The 20,217-nt window shown below is 41.5% G+C and overlaps 1 protein-coding gene across 1 annotated transcript; it reads left to right on the top strand.

Annotated features, from left to right (window-relative positions):
- Positions 1-1,882: 1,882 nt before the first annotated feature.
- On the top strand, positions 1,883-19,356 carry LOC110529566 (uncharacterized). Its single transcript, XM_090182498.1, has 17 exons — positions 1,883-2,195; positions 2,385-2,429; positions 2,716-2,822; positions 5,477-5,646; positions 5,930-6,102; positions 6,339-6,549; positions 6,732-6,925; positions 7,238-7,494; positions 14,285-14,295; positions 14,861-15,030; positions 15,220-15,264; positions 15,563-15,669; positions 17,282-17,451; positions 17,753-17,925; positions 18,161-18,371; positions 18,553-18,756; positions 19,042-19,356. Exons 1-17 carry the CDS (start codon positions 2,004-2,006, stop codon positions 19,332-19,334), a joined length of 2,733 nt encoding a protein of 910 aa, XP_090038624.1. The 5' UTR covers positions 1,883-2,003; the 3' UTR covers positions 19,335-19,356.
- The last annotated feature ends 861 nt before the right edge of the window (positions 19,357-20,217 follow it).

The raw sequence follows: 20,217 nt of genomic DNA on the forward strand, positions 1-20,217 counted from the left end.
AGAGGTCTCCTTAATTTAGTCATGAACGAATTTCAGGACTCATATTACCGCCCATCTATAATTAAATTATCAGCCTCTATGTTGTATCAGACACGAGATATAGAATAAACATTACCATTTCATAACATTTCATAAGTTATATAACTAATTATTTGGGTGGGAGAGCTGAATGGGGGGACATTGGGACACCTGTTCCTTTGTGTGCTGAGGTGAACCCCCCCAGCTCATTTCCATAGCCCAGTATGTGTATTGTCTGCAGAGCTGTGGTACACTATCGTCCGATGCCCACTGGTTGCACTTGTTGCGTAGGTTGGTACACCACAGCTCTGGGGTGAAATGTCCCCTAGGTACAGATGTAGGATCAGCTTCCCCTCCGCCAATCCTAACCTTAACCATTAGTGTGGAAAATGATACACTGACCCAGGATCAGCTTCTATGGGCAACTTCACCCTCCACCACAGCCATTTACTGTGGCTCACGCCTGTTTTGTATCCAACCCCCTGCAGGTAAAGTAGCTCTGTACCACAAGAGTTCACCTGCTCTACTGACCACCTCATTTGCCCCAAAGTTTATGGATCTCACTCATGGTCTTCTCTGTTGCTAGGCATATTTCTACCACATTTCTACAACACTTTAGTTTGATTGCACAATCAAGAATATCATTGAATCCTCGTGTCACTTCTAACGTATCAGAGATCTTTGTTGCAGGAGAACTGTGTTAAAACTTGAAAACAGTCTGGAGCTGTAAGATTTTCTGTGGATTCTCCAACAGCAAATTATGATATGACATGACAATACATCAACATAAGTGTTTAACTATGCAAATTAGTCTGTATATATACAATTTGTTCCAGCTGGTGAAGAGGTGCTATCGATGGGTGTTAGGAAACAAAGCTTTGCTCTGAACAATTCTTCAGCCAGAGGATCGAAACGGTCAAGAACTTGTAGCTTGCTGCTTAATGACAGCCAAGGATTTTTCCAAAATGGAGGTAAATATCTTTCATTCTAATGCCTTTTGTTACAATTGGGGGTTTTACGTTACTTAAGTTGTGTGTCTGTGTGTTGTGCTTCAATGCATTTACTGTAATTGGTCAAAACATTTGATCGGTGTCTATCAAGTAATGAGAGAGGTACATTTAATTTAAGGTAAATTAAGGTTTGAATTCATAAAGTCATTCATGGTGTTATACAAATTGTGTTAATTATCAAACATACACTAAACAATGGACCGTATATCTAAAATGCAGTTTGACCTTTGAACCTAATAGTGATTTTTTTTTATTGCTATTTCAGTCTCAACGATGGTGGGTCAGTTCCCACCAGGTTCTGTTCATCATCTGCTGTATCATGGTACAGGGTAGGTACAGCTTGGACACGGGAAAAAATGAGTAAAGTCAACTAATTTAAGCAAACTTAAAGTATTATATTTGAGTAATAGTTTGTTTTCATTTATTATTTAGTTTTATGTTCACTTTTTGATATTACTTGGGGTATCTGATACCTTAACCATCAAGTTCTTAACATAATTTATTTGTGGGTTTGCAGTCAATTCATTTCACCATCATATGAAAAAGTACCAAGGTCTTCATCATTCAAACAAGATTCTAATAATGATATCTACAGTAGGCAGGAACCCCATTAGTTGGTAAAATTAAAGACTTTTCACTGAAGATGTTCTTATATTTGACCTAATTTACCAGATTCTCATATCCAGAGCAACATAGTGAGTGAATACATATATTTATTTAATTTAACTAGGCAAGTCAGTTAAGAACAAATTCTTATTTTCAATGACGGCCAATGACGGCCTAGGAACAGTGGGTTAACTGCCTATTCGGGGGTTTGAACTTGCAACCTTCCGGTTACTAGTCCAACGCTCTAACCACTAGGCTACCCTCCCACAGGTCCCCTGTGGGAATTGAACCAACAACTCTGGCATTGCAGCATCATGTTTTACCAACTGGGCCACACAGGGTCATAACAAAACCACAATTTAAAGCAGCATGGTTACCATTGTTTCCCCAGCGCCATGCCTGAGATGTAAGATAGTGGTGAACTGCACCAACCCCAACACCATATCCCTTCTGGCCGCCCTGGAGAACGTCATGACATTGTACTCCATACGACCTGTCATGAACCTCTCAACCCCCACCAACATCAGCATGTACTTCACTCTCTACGGCATCCTGGGTGTGGTAAGGAGTAGTAGGACAGCATGGTATCCCTTTCAACTAGTTCACCTGAGGAGACAAACCATTAAATCCATCAATGTATTTGACATGTGCTATATAGTTCTGAATGTTCCTCCACATCCTGTTTCGTAGACGTATGTAAAATGTGTCTTTATTGCCTTTACTTTGTAGGAAAACTAATTCTCTTTTCAGGAGGAAAAAGCACAACTGTTGTATACCTACATTTGGCTGGTGAAGGTAAACTTATTATTTTTGCAAGTATACGTACACAGTGTATGGGAGTCATTATCAATGTGCACTTTGGTTTCTGATTCTCCTACAGCACCTGTGTTAAGGACGTTACTTCACATTACTTCATATTTGTTAGGGCACCAATATGTACTGGATAGCAATAGTGATATATATTTGGTTAAAAAAAAAACAAATACATTTAATCTTTGACTGTATTACAATCCTAACATCATATTATAATTGTGAATGCTGCTTACAAACATATTGTATTGTTGCTAATGTGTTGTTTTAGGAATGGGAGAATGAATTTTTCAGCTGGGACCCAGTCCAATGCGGCTCTGCCAATATTTCTCTCCCCAGGGAAAGGTTCTGGTCACCAGATGTGGTAATCAATGAATTGTGAGTTAAACATCTCTATAGTCTATATAGATACGATATACTTATTTTTTTGATGAAACATTGACTTTGGTCTTCCTGATATTAGCCCATAGAAACACATTGAATAACAGGCTAATACATGGAAAAACACAATCAAAAAATGATGAAAAGGAAGTTTGTTTTAAAGTGTCTGTCCTATATCTGAGAGATAAACGAAAGATCAGGCAATGTATCATTTAAAAAATGGGCCTCACAATGGATCTCAGGATGTCGTTGCGGTACTTTTGTGCATTCAAATTGACAATTGATCAAATTAAATTATGTTCGTTGTCCGTAGCTTATGCCTGGGCATACCATAACCCCACCGTCACCATGGGGAACTCTGTTCACAATGTTGGCATCAGGAAACCACTAGCCCTCACAACTTCATACACTGCGCTTGTGTGGCCGGATGTACTGCCAAATTCTCTAAAATGACGTTGGAGGCAGCTTATGGTAGAGAAATGAACACAGGACATTCCTGCAGTCAGCATGCCAATTGCATGCTCCCTCAAAACTTGAGACATCTGTGGCATTGTTTTGTGTGACAAAACTGCACATTTTAGAGTGGTCTTTTATTGTCCCCAGCACAAGGTGCACCTGTGTAATAATCATGCTCTTTAAACAGCTTCTTGATATGCCACACCTGTCAGGTGGATGGGTTACCTCGTCAAAGGATAAAGGCTCACTTACAGGGATGTAAACACATTTCCAAGGTGTAGTTAGGAATGAAGTTGGGAGATCGGCGGAAACTACTTCAAACGAGTCTCATGAATTTATGGGGGTCGTAGAGCAAAATGGAGAACACCATCGTATTTGTGACAGTCCTATTAGTTTGTTTGGGCTCTACAGACGTTTTCGAGAGAAGACCGATTTTCGGGATGTCGAATGGTCTGACAAACACAACTATTACTCAGCCACCTTCCACCGCAGATGCAGAAGGCCGTCATTGGCAGATGTGGTGGATTGAGACACAGGCCATACAAATCTCCAGCTTAAAAATATTTTGATAGGGATGTTTTTATTATGCTAATTAGAATTCAGCGAGGGTGAAGACATCTTAAAAACTTCTTAGGGCTGCAATCGCGTTAACGGGACCGATATGACAACAGCCAGTGAAAGTACAGGGCGCCAAATTCACAACAACAGAATTCTCATAATTACAATTCCTCAAACATACATGTATTTTATACCGTTTTAAAGGTAATCTTGTTGTTAATTCCACCACAGTGTCCGATTTCAAATATGCTTTACAGCGAAAGCACCACAAACGATTATGTTAGGTCACCACCAAGCCAAAGAAGAAAACAAACTCCAGCCAAAGAGAGGAGTCACAAAAAGCACAAATAGAGATAAAATGAATCACTAACCTTTGATGATCTTCATCAGATGACACTCATAGGACTTCATGTTACACAATACATGTATGTTTTGTTTGATAAAGTTCATATTTATATAAAAAAATCTGAGTTTACATTGGCGCGTTACGTTCACTAGTTCCCAAAAACATCCGGTGACATTGCAGAGAGACATAATTTTACAGAAATACTCAATATAAATGTCGATGAAAATTAAAGTGCTAGACATGGAAATATAGATATACCTCTCCTTAATGCAACCGCTGTGTCAGATTTCAAAAAAACTTTACGGAAAAAGCAAACCATGCTATAATCTGAGTACGGCGCTCAGAAAACAAATACAATTTTCCGCCATGTTGGAGTCAACAGAAATCAGAAATTACATTATAAATATTCCCTTACCTTTGATGATCGTCATCAGAATGCACTCCCAGGAATCGCAGTTCCACAATAAATGCTTGATTTGTTCGATAATGTCCATTATTTATGTCCAAGTAGCTACTTGTTAGCGCGTTAGGTACACATATCCAAACGCTTGTGCAGGTCAGACATAACTTCGGACAAAAACTTCAAAAAGTTATATTACAGGTCTTAGAAACATTTCAAACTAAGTATACAATCAATCTTTAGGATGTTTTTATCATAAATCTTCAAAAAAGTTCAAAATAATTCCTTTGTGTGTAGAGGAGCCATGGAATGCAGGTCGACATCAAGTGAAATGCGCATGACCAGGAAATGGCTCTCTGCCAGTAACCTGACTCATTCCCCTCTCATTCAGCCCCACAACACAGTAGAAGCCTCATTCAAGTTTCTAAAGACGGTTGACATCTAGTGGAAGCCTTGGGAAGTGCAACTTCATTAATATCCCACTGTGAATTCAATAGGGCCTGGGTTGAAAATCGACCAACCTCAGATTTCTCACTTCCTGTTTGGATTTCTTCTCAGGTTTTTGCCTGTCATATGAGTTCTCTTATACTCACAGACATCATTCAAACAGTTTTAAAAACTTCAGTGTGTGTTTTCTATCCAATACTACTAATAATATGCATATATTAGCAACTGGGAATGAGGAGCAGGCCATTTACTCTGGGTACCTCTGGGCACCTTTCATCCAAGCTACTCAATACTGCCCCTGCAGCCATAAGAAGTTTTAACAAACACTTTAATTCTGTCCCTTTTTATTGCACAAGTGACTGATTCAGTTTAGAACTTTAAAACACATTACTTATATCATGCCCATGGTTTGAAATTGTCCCCCTATTTCACCCTGTTTTACAGTATGGATGAAAACAGAGCTCCCATCGTCCCTTATGTGTACATTAAGCACACTGGTATAGTGCGAGACGCCAACCCTGTCAGAGTGGTTAGCTCCTGTAACCTGGAGATCTACACCTTCCCCTTTGACGTTCAGAACTGCACCTTCACCTTCAGATCCTACATCCACCACGGTAAGACGTCAATGTAACCATGCTTTAGGACTTACTTGAACATAAGGGTCAGACACCAAACCCATCGCTCCTTCTCTCCCAAAAAAACATCCTGACTCCCTTGTGATCTGAAATGATAGATTTTGGCCCATTGAGGTTTTTGATAAATAACTCGGTGTCAACCAAGGGATCTGTTTGGTGTTAGGCCCAAGTTTACCATCCCCTCAGTACAGATCATGTTCTGCTTCCATATAGGTTCAACCCATTCATCCCAGGATGTCCCATTCATTTTTCTCCCCTGCAGTGTCGGACATAAGGATTATTTTAGGGAAGAAGGTGGAGGACATCCTGAAACGCTCCATTAGCGTGTTGTCCACTGAAGGGGAATGGGAGCTGATGGACATCAAATCCAGCAAGTTCAAGTTATCATCATTTGATCAGGGAGAAAGCAACCCCTATGATGAGCTCTGCTTTTACGTACGAACCCAAAGCACTGTAATTTCTCAGACGCCAGTAATATAGCTCTACTAGTACTGAATGTTGAGCTCTCTATATTTCTAGCGTTACTTTTGTTTCAGAGACTAGTTCCTGTTTCACACATAGGATGCTAACCCAGATAATTATGGCTTTGTCTTGTCTGATATGGGAATCGACTGCACCAAGCCAGATCACCCTTGAAGATTTTCATTCCCCATTGTGTCTCTAAACTGTAGATTATCCTGAGGCGCAGAGCCACCCTCTACGTGGTGAACCTCCTGATCCCCAGCTGCTTCCTCATCACTGTGGATCTCTTCAGCTTCCTGCTGCCTCCCCAAAACGTGGACCGCTCCTCCTTCAAGATGACCCTTATTTTGGGCTACTCAGTCTTCCTACTCATCATAAATAACCTGCTGCCCGTTACAGGAAGCACCATTCCACTGATAAGTGAGTATGAAAACATGTGTACTGGAAACACCATATTTTTCGTAAGTTATATGTAGATGTTTACTTTGTGTTATTGGATTAGCTAGTTAGGGTCAAGTATCATTTTGAAGTCCACTTCCTTTGTCCTCCTAAGAGTGGCTGAATATTTTCCTCTCTTCACCTCCCTCCTCCTGCACATGCAGATGTGTTCTTCGCCATCTGCTTGGCTCTGATGGTTGCCAGCCTGCTGGAGACAATTCTCATCACCAACCTCCTGGTCGGCTCCAGTAACTTCCACCCAGTGCCTGGCTGGGTCCGAGTGCTCATCCTGCGCTTCATGGGCACCCTCGTCTGGCTGCCTCAGAAATCCAGAGAGGACAAGATCATCTTCAATCCAGTTGCAAGAGGTACCCTGTCTGATCCTCCAGGGATTTACAATTACACAGACTTTCATTCAGTTAGCAGATCCTTGTCTTGTTCAACCCAATGCAATATAGTGAAAGCCTTCAATCACAAGCCTGAACAGTAACATAAATGCAGGAATCACTCTGATACATTTTTCCAGACACTTGACTAGTCTAAGGTCCGACCTTAGACAACCAATCATTTCTGTCTTTAGGAGGTATATTCATAATTTCTCCTTTCTCCCTTCCTTTCCTCTTGTCTCTAAGAAACAGACGTGAAAGTCTGCCGTCTAGTGACGGTGGAGAGACAGGTTCAAACAGGAGAACCAGGTAAGATGTGGGCTGAGGCAGACGATCCAGCCCTGGCGGAGCTGAGGAAGCTGGGCAAAGAGCTCCAGTCCATCCGCCTCCAGGTGGCCCAGCATGTGGACGGGAACCAGATCTCCCAGGACTGGATGCAGGTGGGCTACATCCTCGACCGGCTGCTGTTTGGCGTCTACTGCATCTTCATCACCTTCAGCTTCATCGTCATCCTCAGCATCTGGAGTAATTCGTACAAACAGTGATGTACTGGTTAAAAAAAATAGGTGGTTAAACGCCATTCGCTGTGAATAAAGAAATGCTCCTGATATGTTCTTCGCATTTTTCCACGATAGGTGGCTAAATGTTTGTGTAAAATACAAAATGTGTGGAAATAGTGCTTACCCTCCACTACACCACTGCGTACAAGACTTAAGAGTCTCCCATGTTGTCAACTGCTGTTTAGATTTAAAAACAATTACCTTAAAATTAGCATAACTTTAACAATTGTTTGTTTGATCTTCTGGCTGCATTGAGTAAGTGTGTTGACTTATATATTACTATATTAGAGGAAATATATTTTTCTTTGACAAATAAACATGCTTTCACGAAAACCACTGTTTCATTACAAACAACAATTCATTGGGGTCATCTGAGATGTTTTCTGAATTGTAATGTTGATGGTGGATCAATGATGATGAAGATGAAGATCTGTCACGCAAGACACGGATCAATGACATGCAAAGTAGGGGATCATCCAAAAACCACATCCTTGTTTGATTAGAGTGTCGACATACAGGAAGTTATTTTGGCCTATTTTCTTAGGATCCCCATCAGCTGTTACAAAAGCAGCAGCTACTCTTCCTGGGGTCCATACAATGCTCTTAGTTTTAGAGATGTTCCGTTCCAGTTTATTACTGGCCACCCATTCCAAAACTGACTACAACTCCTTGTTAAGGGTTTCCCTGTCTACAGTGGTACTGTAGATCTCCTCCCTGTCTACAGTGGTACTGTAGATCTCCTCCCTGTCTATAGTGGTACTGTAGATCTCCTCCCTGTCTATAGTGGTACTGTAGATCTCCTCCTCCCTGGCTATAGTGGTACTGTAGATCTCCTCAATGTCTACAGTGGTACTGTAGATCTCCTCCTCCCTGTCCACAGTGGTACTGTAGATCTCCTCCCTGTCTACAGTGGTACTGTAGATCTCCTCCCTGTCTACAGTGGTACTGTAGATCTCCTCCTCCCTGTCTACAGTGGTACTGTAGATCTCCTCCCTGTCTATAGTGGTACTGTAGATCTCCTCCTCCCTGTCTACAGTGGTACTGTAGATCTCCTCCTCCCTGTCTATAGTGGTACTGTAGATCTCCTCAATGTCTATAGTGGTAATGTAGATCTCCTCAATGTCTACAGTGGTACTGTAGATCTCCTCCCTGTCTACAGTGGTACTGTAGATCTCCTCCCTGTCCACAGTGGTACTGTAGATCTCCTCAATGTCTACAGTGGTACTGTAGATCTCCTCCTCCCTGTCTACAGTGGTACTGTAGATCTCCTCCCTGTCCACAGTGGTACTGTACATCTCCTCCCTGTCTACAGTGGTACTGTAGATCTCCTCCTCCCTGTCTACAGTGGTACTGTAGATCTCCTCCTCCCTGTCTACAGTGGTACTGTAGATCTCCTCCTCCCTGTCTACAGTGGTACTGTAGATCTCCTCCATGTCTACAGTGGTACTGTAGATCTCCTCAATGTCTACAGTGGTACTGTAGATCTCCTCAATGTCTACAGTGGTACTGCAGTTTAGATGCTCTGCATAACTAATTTGCATAAAAATAACCTGTTTAAAATGATTTTTCATTTGTTCTTTCTGGTTTGTTTTAAGGTATAATGTTTTGTTCAGTATAAACAGAAAGGTGTTTGTCTGTCAATGTTTTTTTAAAGTAAAGATGTCCCTCTAAAAATACCTTATTACAAGCACGAATGACAACTTTGAGAGAACTTGAATGTTATTATATTACTGAGAATGATGCATTTGACAAATAGATGCAAAGCCTGCAGCATTACCTGAGTGGTGAGGTTTTACCAACTTGATAGTACAACAATATAGTATATTATGTTGCATGATACAAGTTTTGTCATTTTTGGAGGTTGCCAATGTCCCTTATGAAAAACTTTGGCCTTATTGACAGTGGTGTAAAGTACTTATGTAAAAAATACTTTAAAGTACTACTAAGAGTATTTTGGGGGTATATGTACTACATATGACTATTTATATTTTTGCCAACTTTCCCTTTTACTTAAATACATTCCTAAAGAAAATAATGTGCTTTTTGCTTCATACATTTTCCCTGACACCCAAAACTACATTTTGACAGGAAAATGGTCCAATTCACACACTTATCAAGAAAACATCCCCTGTCATCCCTACTGCATCTGATCTGGCGGACTCACTAAACACAAATGCTTCATTTGTAAATTAGGTCTGAGTGTTGGATTGTGCCCCTGCCTATCCGTAACTAAATAAAAACAAGAAAATTGTGCCATCTGGTTTGCTTAATATAAGGAATATGAAATGATTCATATTTTTACATTTTAGCAATTCCATGTTCTTTTGATACTTACGTATATTTAAAAACAAATACTTAAAAACTTTTACTCAAGTAGTATTTTACTTGGTGACCACATTTTACTTGAGTCATATTCTATAAAGGAATCTTTACTTTTACTCAGTATGACAAATGAGTACTTTTTCCAGCACTGCTTATTGATTAGGTACCATTGATACTAAAGCATTTAATCCTGTGCATGTGCTCTTCTTACCCTTTCTTTCCTACCGTCTCTCTTTCTTTCTCTCTTTATCTCTCATTATTTATTTCTCTCTTTCTTTCTTTCTTTCATTCGTTATCTCCCTCTTCCATTGGTCTCCGGCTCTCTCTCTCTCTCTCTCTCTCTCTCTCTCTCTCTCTCTCTCTCTCTCTCTCTCGCTCTCTCTATCGCTCTCTTTCTCCATCCATCTTTCCTTAGGTCATGAACTAATTCCAGGGCTCATATATCGCCCGTCTAGAATTAAATGATCAGCCTATATATTGTATCAGACGCTGGACAGAGAATAAACATTACATTACATACACTCTCGTTGGCTGGCCCTCACTTCATACTCCCCGCCAAACCCACTGGCTCCAGGTCATCTAAAAGTCTCTGCTAGGTAAAGCCTGGCCTTATCTCAGCACACTGTAGCACGCCCTCCAGCAGGTATATCTCACTGGTCACCCACAAAGCCACATTTTCCTTTGGCCGCCTCTCCTTCCAGTTCTCTGCTGCCAATGACTGGAACAATCTGCAAAAATCCAACTACCTCATCCCCATACTGTATTTATTTATTTATCTTGCTCCTTTGCACCCCAGTAGCTCTACTTGCACATTCATCTTCTGCACATCTACCATTCCAGTGTTTAATTGCTATATTGTAATTAGTTCACCACCATGGCCTATTTATTGCCTTATACCTCCCTTATCTTACCTCATTTGCACATGCTGTATATAGACTTTTTCTACTGTATTATTGACTATATGTTTGTTTTACTCCATGTGTAACTGTGTGTTTGTGTCGAACTGCTTTGCTTTATCTTGGCCAGGTCACAGTTGTACATGAGAACTTGTTCTCAACTGGCCTACCTGGTTAAATAAAGAATAAATAATAAAAAGAATAAGAATAATAATTATAATAATAATAATAAAAAAAGAACACAAGTTATATAACAAATGATTTGGGTGGGAGAGCTGAATGGGGGGACATTGGGACACCTGTTCCTTTGTGTGCTGAGGTGAACCCCCCCAGCTCATTTCCATAGCCCAGTACATGTATTGTCTGCAGAGCTGTGGTACACTATCGTCCGATGCCCACTGGTTGCACTTGTTGCATAGGTTGGTACACCACAGCTCTGGGGTGAAATGTCCCCTAGGTACAGATGTAGGATCAGCTTCCCCTCCCCCAATCCTAACCTTAACCATTAGTGTGGAAAATGATACACTGACCCAGGATCAGCTTCTATGGGCAACTTCACCCTCAACCACAGCCATTTACTGTGGCTCACGCCTGTTTTGTATCCAACCCCCTGCAGGTAAAGTAGCTCTGTACCACAAGAGTTCACCTGCTCTACTGACCACCTCATTTGCCCCAAAGTTTATGGATCTCACTCATGGTCTTCTCTGTTGCTAGGCATATTTCTACCACATTTCTACAACACTTTAGTTTGATTGTACAATCAAGAATATAATTGAATCCTTGCGTCACTTATAAGGGATCAGAGATCTTTGTGTCAGGATAATTGTGTTGAAACTTGAAATAGTCTTGAGCTGTGATTTTCTGAGGATTCCCCAAAAGCAACTTCATCTATATTCTTCAGACCTGTCTATTTACCACCACAAACCGATGCTGGCACTATGACAAGTAAAAAGCTCTCACTCGCCCTCCATTTGGCAAATCTGACCATTATTTTATCCTCCAGATTCCTGCTTAGAAGCAAAAATTAAAGCAGGAAGCACCAATGACTCTGTCAACAAAAAAGTGGTCAGATGTAGCAGATGCTAAGCTACAGGACAGTTTTTCTAGCACAGATTGGAATATGTTCCGGGATTCTTCCGATAGCATTAAGGAGTACAACACATCAGTCGCTGGCTTCATCAATAACTGCATCGATGAGGTAGTCCTGACGGTGACTGTACCTACATACCCCAACCAGAAAACATGGATTACAGGCAACATCCGCACTGGACTTCCTGATGGGCTGCCCCCAGGTGGTAAGGGTAGGGAACAACACATCTGCCACGCTGATCCTCAACACGGGGGCCCCTCAGGGGTGCGTGCTCAGGCCCCTCCTGTACTCCCTATCACTCATTACTGCACGGCCAGGCATGACTCCAACACCATCGTTAAGTTTGCTGATGACACAACAGTGATGTGCCTGATCACCGACAACAATGAGACATATAGGGAGGAGGTCAGAGACCTGGCCGTGTGGTGCCAGGATAACAACCTCTCCCTCAAAGTGATCAAGACTAAGGAGATGATTGTGCACTACAAGAAAAAGAGGACCGAGCACGCCCCCATTCTCATCGACGAGGCTGTAGTGGAGCAGGTTGAGAGCTTCAAGTTCCTTGGTGTCCACATCACCAACAAACTAACATGGTCCAAACACACCAAGACAGTCATGAAGAGGGCACAACTAAATATATTCCCCATCTGGAGACTGAAAAGATTTGGCATGGGTCCTCGGATCCTCAAAATGTTCTACAGCTGCACCATCGAGAGCATCACTGCCCGGTATGGCAACTGCTCAACTTCCGACCGCAAGGCACTACAGAGGGTAGTTCGTACGGTCCAGTACATCACTGGGGGCCAAGCTTCCTGCCGTCCAGGACCTCTATACCAGGCGGTGTCAGAGGAAGGCCCTAAAAATGACCAAAGACTCCAATCACCCTAGTCATAGATGTTGTTCTCTCTGCTACCGCACGGCAAGCGGTACCGGAGCGCCAAGTCTAGGTCAAAGAGGCTTCTAAACAGCTTCTACCCCCAAGCCATAAGACTCCTGAACATCTAATCAAATGGCTACCCAAACTATTTGCATTGACCCCCCCCCCCCCCCTCATTTACGCTGCTGCTACTCTCTGTTATTATCTTATCTTAACTATTCGCATAGTTACTTTAATAATAACAACTCTACGTACATGTACATATTAACCTCAATTACCTCAACTTAACCGGTGCCCATTGACTCTGTACCGGTACCCCCTGTATATAGCCTCCACATTGACTCTGTACCGGTACCGCCTGTATATAGCCTCCACATTGACTCTGTACCGGTACCCCCTGTATATAGCCTCCACATTGACTCTGTACCGGTATCGCCTGTATATAGCCTCCACATTGACTCTGTACCAGTACCCCCTGTATATAGCCTCCACATTGACTCTGTACGGGTACCGCCTGTATATAGCCTCCAAATTGACTCTGTACCGGTACCCCTGTATATAGCCTCCACATTGACTCTGTACCGGTACCCCCTGTATATAGCCTCCACATTGACTCTGTACCGGTACCCCCTGTATATAGCCTCCACATTGACTCTGTACCGGTACCCCCTGTATATAGCCTCCACATTGACTCTGTACCGGTACCCCCTGTATATAGCCTCCACATTGACTCTGTACCGTAACACCCTGTATATAGCCTCCACATTGACTCTGTACCGTAATACCCTGTATATAGCCTCCACATTGACTCTGTACCGTAACACCCTGTATATAGCCTCCACATTGACTCTGTACCAGTACCCCCTGTATATAGCCTCCACATTGACTCTGTACCGTAATACCCTGTATATAGCCTCCACATTGACTCTGTACCAATACCCCCTGTATATCGCCTCGCTATTCTTTTTTTTTGTCAGGTATTTTTCTTAAAACTGCGTTGTTGGTTAAGTGCTTGCAAGTAAGCATTTCACTGTAAGGTCTAGACACCTGTTTTATTCAGCGCCTGTGACTAATAACTTTTGATTTGTTATGCCATGACAATACATCAACATAAGTGGTTAACTATGCAAATTAGTCTGTATATATAAAATGTGTTCCAGCTGGTGAAGAGATGCCATCGTTATGGGATTGAGGTAACAAAGCTTTGCTCTAGACAGTTCTTCAGCCAAACTACTGTAGGATTGAAACAGTCAACAGTAGTTTGCAATAACGTGCTGCTTAATGGCAGCCAAGGATTTTTCCAAAATGGAGGTAAATATCTTTCATTCTAATGCCTTTCGTTACATTGGGGGTTTTACGTTACTTAAGTTGTGTGTCTGTGTGTTGTGCTTCAATGCATTTACTGTAATTGGTCAAAACATTTGTTAGGTCTCTTTTGTGGTAAATTAGGTTGTGAATTATTACTGTAATTCATGGTGTTATACACATTGTATTAATTATCAAACATACACTAAACAATGGACCGTATCTCTAAAATACAGTTTGACCTTTGAACCTAACAGTGATTTTTTAAATGACTATTTCAGTCTCAACGATGGTGGGTCAGTTCCCACCAGGTTCTGTTCATCATGTGCTGCATCATGGTACAGGGTAGGTACAGCTTGGACATGGGAAAATAAAAAGTCAAGTCAACTAATTTAATTAAGTAAACTTAAAATATTATATTTGAATAATAGTTTGTTTTCAAAAATTCTTTAGTTTTATGTTTACTTTTTGATATTGCTTGGGGTAGCTGTTACTTTAGCAATCAAGTTCATAACATAATTTATTTCTGGGTTTGCAGTCAATTAATTTCACTATCATATGAAAAAGTAGCAAGGTCTTCATCATTCTAAGAAGATTCTAATAATGATATCTACAATACGCAAGAACCCCAAAATTAAAGACTTTTCACTGAAGATGATCAGATATTTGACCTCATTTACCAGATTCTCGTATCCAGAACAACATACAGTAGAGAGTGAATACATTTTCATCCTGGTCCCCCGTGGGAATTGAACCCACAACTCTGGCGTTGCAAGTGCCATGTTTTACCAACTGAGGAACACAGGACCATATCAAAACCACAATATAAAGCAGCATGGTTACCATTGTTTTCCCAGCACCATGCCTGAGATGTAAGATAGTGGTGAACTGCACCAACCCCAACACCATATCCCTTCTGGCCGCCCTGGAGAACGTCATGACATTGTACTCCATACGACCTGTCATGAACCTCTCAACCCCCACCAACATCAGCATGTACTTCACTCTCTACGGCATCCTGGGTGTGGTAAGGAGTAGTAGGACAGCATGGTATCCCTTTCAACTAGTTCACCTGAGGAGACATACCATTAAATCCATCAATGTATTTGACATGTGCTATATAGTTCTGAATGTTCCTCCACATCCTGTTTCGTAGACGTATGTAAAATGTGGCTCTATTGCCTTTACTTTGTAGGAAAACTAATTTTCTTTTCAGGAAGAAAAAGCACAACTGTTGAACACCTACATTTGGCTGGTGAAGGTAAACTTAATATACGTACACAGTGTATGGGAGTCATTATTGCACTTTGGTTTCTGATTCTCCTACAGCACGTTACTTCGTGTTACATATGTGTTAGGGCCCAACATCCATTCACCAATATGTACTGAATAGCAATAGTGATATATATATATATATATATATATATATATTTGGTTAAAACTAAAATATATATTTTATCTTTGACTGTCAAACAATCCTAAACATCATATTATCAATTAGAATGCTGCCTACAGACTTCTTACAAACATATTGCATTGTTGCTAACTTGTTGTTTTAGGAATGGGAGAATGAATTTTTCAGCTGGGACCCAGTCCAATGCGGCTCTGCCAATATTTCTCTCCCCAGGGAAAGGTTCTGGTCACCAGATGTGGTAATCAATGAATTGTGAGTTAAACATCTCTATAGTATATAGATACATGGATACATGGAAAAACAAAAGTCTAAAAATGTTGATAAGGAAGTTTGTTTTAAAGTGTCTGTCGTATATCTGAGAGCTATAAGAAAGATCAGGACATGTATCATTTTTTTGGACCAATATTTAAACTCTTTTTTTGGCACTAAAACTACTTCAACATACACTGAACAAAAATATAAACGCGACATGCAACAATTTCAACGATTTTACTGAGTTACAGTTCATAGGAGGAAATCAGTCAATTGAAAGAAATTCATTAGACCCTAATCTATGGATTTCACATGATTGAGAATACAGATATGTATATATTGATTACAGATACCTTTAAAAAAACATAACAAATGGGCCTAAGGATGGGCCCTGCGGTACTTTTGTGCATTCAAATTGACAATTGATCAAATTGTGTTCGTTGTCCGTAGCATATGCCTGAGCATACCATAACCCCACCTCCTCCATGGGGAACTCTGTTTACAATGTTCACGATGTTGACAACAGCAAACCGCTTGCCCAAACAACGTCATACACTTCTGCGCTTCTGCGCTTGTGAGGCCGGTTGGACGTACTGCCAAATTCTCTAAAATGACGTCGGAGGCAGTTTATGGTAGAGAAATTGACATTAAATCCTCTGCCAAGAGCTCTGGTGGACATTCCTGCAGTCAGAATGCAAATTGCACACTCCCTCAAAACTTTTCCCCAGCATAAGGTGCACCTGCGTAATAATCATGCTCCTCAATCAGCTTCTTGATATGCCACACCTGTCAAGTGGATGCATTACCTTGTCAAAGGACAAATGCTCACTAACAGGGATGTAAACGAATTTGTGCAACCTGACGTCAAGGCAAAGGGTGGCTACTTTGAAGAATCTCAAATATAAAATAATATATACGATGTTTTTGGTTACTACATGATTCCCATCTGTATTATTTCATAGTTTTAATGTCTTCACTATTATTTTACAGTGTAGAAAATAGTGAAAATATAGAAAAAACATGGATTGAGTAGGTGTGTCCAAACGTTTGAGTGGCACTGCATGTACTTCCATAATTGATTTTAACTGCTACCATGCTCCCTTCAGATGAGTCTTGTGAGGCTTGTGGTTGTCCTAGAGCAAAACCACAAACATGTATGTGTTTGTGAGTCTCACCTTTCGGACACGAGGTTGGTAACACCATAGTATTTGTGAGAGTCTCATCTTTCCATGGAGTGGTCATTTTAGTTAGTTTAGACTCAGACAGACGTTTTCGAGAAAAGACAGATTTTCGGGATGTCGAATGGTCTGACAAACACAACTGTAGCTCGGCAACCTTCCACCGCAGATGCAGAAGGCCGTCATTGGCCGATGTGGTGGATTGAGACACAGGCTATAGAAATCCATATCTTAAACAGACAGATCTGGATAGGGATGTTTGTATTATGCTAATTAGAATTCTGCTGGAGAGCGGACATCTTAACAAACACTTTAATTCTGTCCCTTTTTATTGCACTAGTGACAGCTTCAGTCACAATTAAAAAATATAAAACATATGATTTATATCCTGCCCATGGTTTGAAATTGTCCCCCTATTTCACCCTGTTTTACAGTATGGATGAAAACAGAGCTCCCATCGTCCCTTATGTGTACATTAAGCACACTGGTATAGTGCGAGACGCCAACCCTGTCAGAGTGGTTAGCTCCTGTAACCTGGAGATCTACACCTTCCCCTTTGACGTCCAGAACTGCACCTTCACCTTCAGATCCTACATCCACCACGGTAAGACGTCAATGCAACCATGCTTTAGGACTTACTTGAACATAAGGGTCAGACGTCAAACCCATCGCTCTTTCTCTCCCAAAAAAACATCCTGACTCTCTTGTGATCTGAAATGATAGGTGTGAAACAGGGTGGCCCATCGAGTCCATTTAAGTTTTTGATAAATGACTCGGTGTCAACCAAGGGATCTGTTTGGTGTTAGGCCCAAGTTTACCATCCCCTCAGTACAGATCATGTACTGCTTCCATATAGGTTCAACCCATTCATCCCAGTATGTCCCATTCATTTTTCTCCCCTGCAGTGTCGGACATAAGGATTATTTTAGGGAAGAAGGTGGAGGACATCCTGAAACGCTCCATTAGCGTGTTGTCCACCGAAGGGGAGTGGGAGCTGATGGACATCAAATCCAGCAAGTTCAAGTTATCAACATTCAATCAGGGAGAAAGCAACCCCTACGATGAGCTCTGCTTCTATGTAAGAACCCAAAGAACTGCAATTTCTGAGACGCCAGTAATTTAGCTCTACTAGCACAGAATGTTGAGTTCTCTATATTTCTAGCATTACTTTTGTTTCAGAGAGTACTTCCTGTTTCACACATAGGATGCTAACCCAGATAATTATGGCTTTGTCTTGTCTGATATGGGAACGACTGCACCAAGCCAGATCACCCTTGAAGGTTTTCATTCCCCATTGTGTCTCTAAACTGTAGATTGTCCTGAGGCGCAGAGCCACCCTCTACGTGGTGAACCTCCTGATCCCCAGCTGCTTTCTCATCACTGTGGATCTCTTCAGCTTCCTGCTGCCTCCCCAGAACGTGGACCGCTCCTCCTTCAAGATGACCCTAATTTTGGGCTACTCCGTCTTCCTGCTCATCGTGAATGACCTTCTGCCCGTCACAGGAAGCACCATTCCACTGATAAGTGAGTATGAAAACATGTGTACTGGGAACACCATATTTTTCGTAAGTTATAAATGTAGATGTTTACTTTGTGTTATTGGATTAGCTGGTTAGGGTCAAGTATCATTTTGAAGTCCACTTCCTTTGTCCTCCTAAGAGTTGCTGAATTTCCTCTCTTCACCTCCCTCCTCCTGCACATGCAGATGTGTTCTTCGCCATCTGCTTGGCTCTGATGGTGGCCAGCCTGCTGGAGACTATTCTCATCACCAACCTCCTGGTCGGCTCCAGTAACTTCCACCCAGTGCCTGGCTGGGTCCGAGTGCTCGTACTGCGCTTCATGGGCACCCTCGTCTGGCTGCCTCAGAAATCCAGAGAGGACAAGATCATCTTCAATCCAGTTGCAAGAGGTACCCTGTCTGATCCTCCAGGGATTTACAATTACACAGACTTTCATTCAGTTAGCAGATCCTTGTCTTGTCCCAACCCAATGCAATATAGTAAAAGCCTTCAATCACAGGCCTGAACAGTAACATAAATGCAGGAATCACTCTGATACATTTTTCCAGACACTTTACAAGGTCCGACCTTAGACAGAATTAAACTTCCCACGTACGTCAATAATTTCTGTCTTTAGGAGGTACATTCATAATTTCACCTTTCTCCCTTCCTTCCCTCTTGTCTCGAACAAACAGATGTGAAAGTCTGCCCTCTAGTGTTGGTGGAGAGACAGGTTCAAACAGGAGAACCAGGTAAGATGTGGTCAGAGGCAGACGATCCAGCCCTGGCGGAGCTGAGGAATCTGGGCAATGAGCTCCAGTCCATCCGCCTCCAGGTGGCCCAGCATGTGGACGGGAACCAGATCTCCCAGGACTGGATGCAGGTGGGCTACATCATAGACCGGCTGCTGTTTGGCATCTACTGCATCTTCATCACCTTCAGCTTCATCGTCATCCTCAGCATCTGGAGTAATTCGTACAACCAGTGATGTACTGGTTAAAAAAACTAGGTGGTGAAACGCCATTCGTTGTGAATAAAGTAACGCTCTCGATATGTTCTTCGCATTTTTCCACGATCGGTGGCTAAATGTTTGTGTAAAATACAAAATGTGTGGAAATAGTGCTTACCCTCCACTACACCACTGCGTACAAGACTTAAGAGTCTCCCATGTTGTCAACTGCTGTTTACATTTAAAAACAATTACCTTAAAGTTAGCATAACTTAACAATTGTTTGTTTGATATTCTGGCTTCACTGAGTAAGTGTGTTGACTTATATATTACTATATTAGAGGAAATATATTTTTCTTTGACAAATAAACATGCTTTCACGAAAACAACTGTTTCATTACAAACAACAATTCATTGGGGTCATCTGAGATATTTTCTGAATTGTAATGTTGATGGTGGATCAATGACATGCAAAGTAGTGTATAATCCAAAAACCACATCCTTCACTAAGTTGTTTTTTTGTTGTATTTCATTGGGATCCCCATTTTCTGTTACAAAAACAGCAGCTACTCTTCCTGGGGTCCAACACGAAACATGCAACATTACATAATACAGAACATTAAAAGACAAGAACAGCTCAAGGACAGAACTACATGCGGGGAGACATTGTGCCGAGAGGTGTTGCTTTACTTTGAAAACAGGTTTGCTGTTCATTTGAGCAAAATGAGACGGAAGGGAGTTTCAGGCAATAATGGCTCTATATAATTTGCTCACTTTCTTGATTTTGTTCTGGGTTTGGGGACTGTGAAAAGACCCCTGGTGGCGTGTCTGGTGGGGTAAGTGTGTGTGTCAGAGCTGTGTAAGTTTACTATGGAAACCATTTGCAATTTACAACATGTGAAAGTTTCTTCTAAAAAGAAGA

This window comes from Oncorhynchus mykiss, chromosome 1, assembly GCF_057628025.1.
Source record: "Oncorhynchus mykiss isolate SJ-2025 chromosome 1, ASM5762802v1, whole genome shotgun sequence".
Taxonomy (NCBI): domain Eukaryota; kingdom Metazoa; phylum Chordata; class Actinopteri; order Salmoniformes; family Salmonidae; genus Oncorhynchus; species Oncorhynchus mykiss.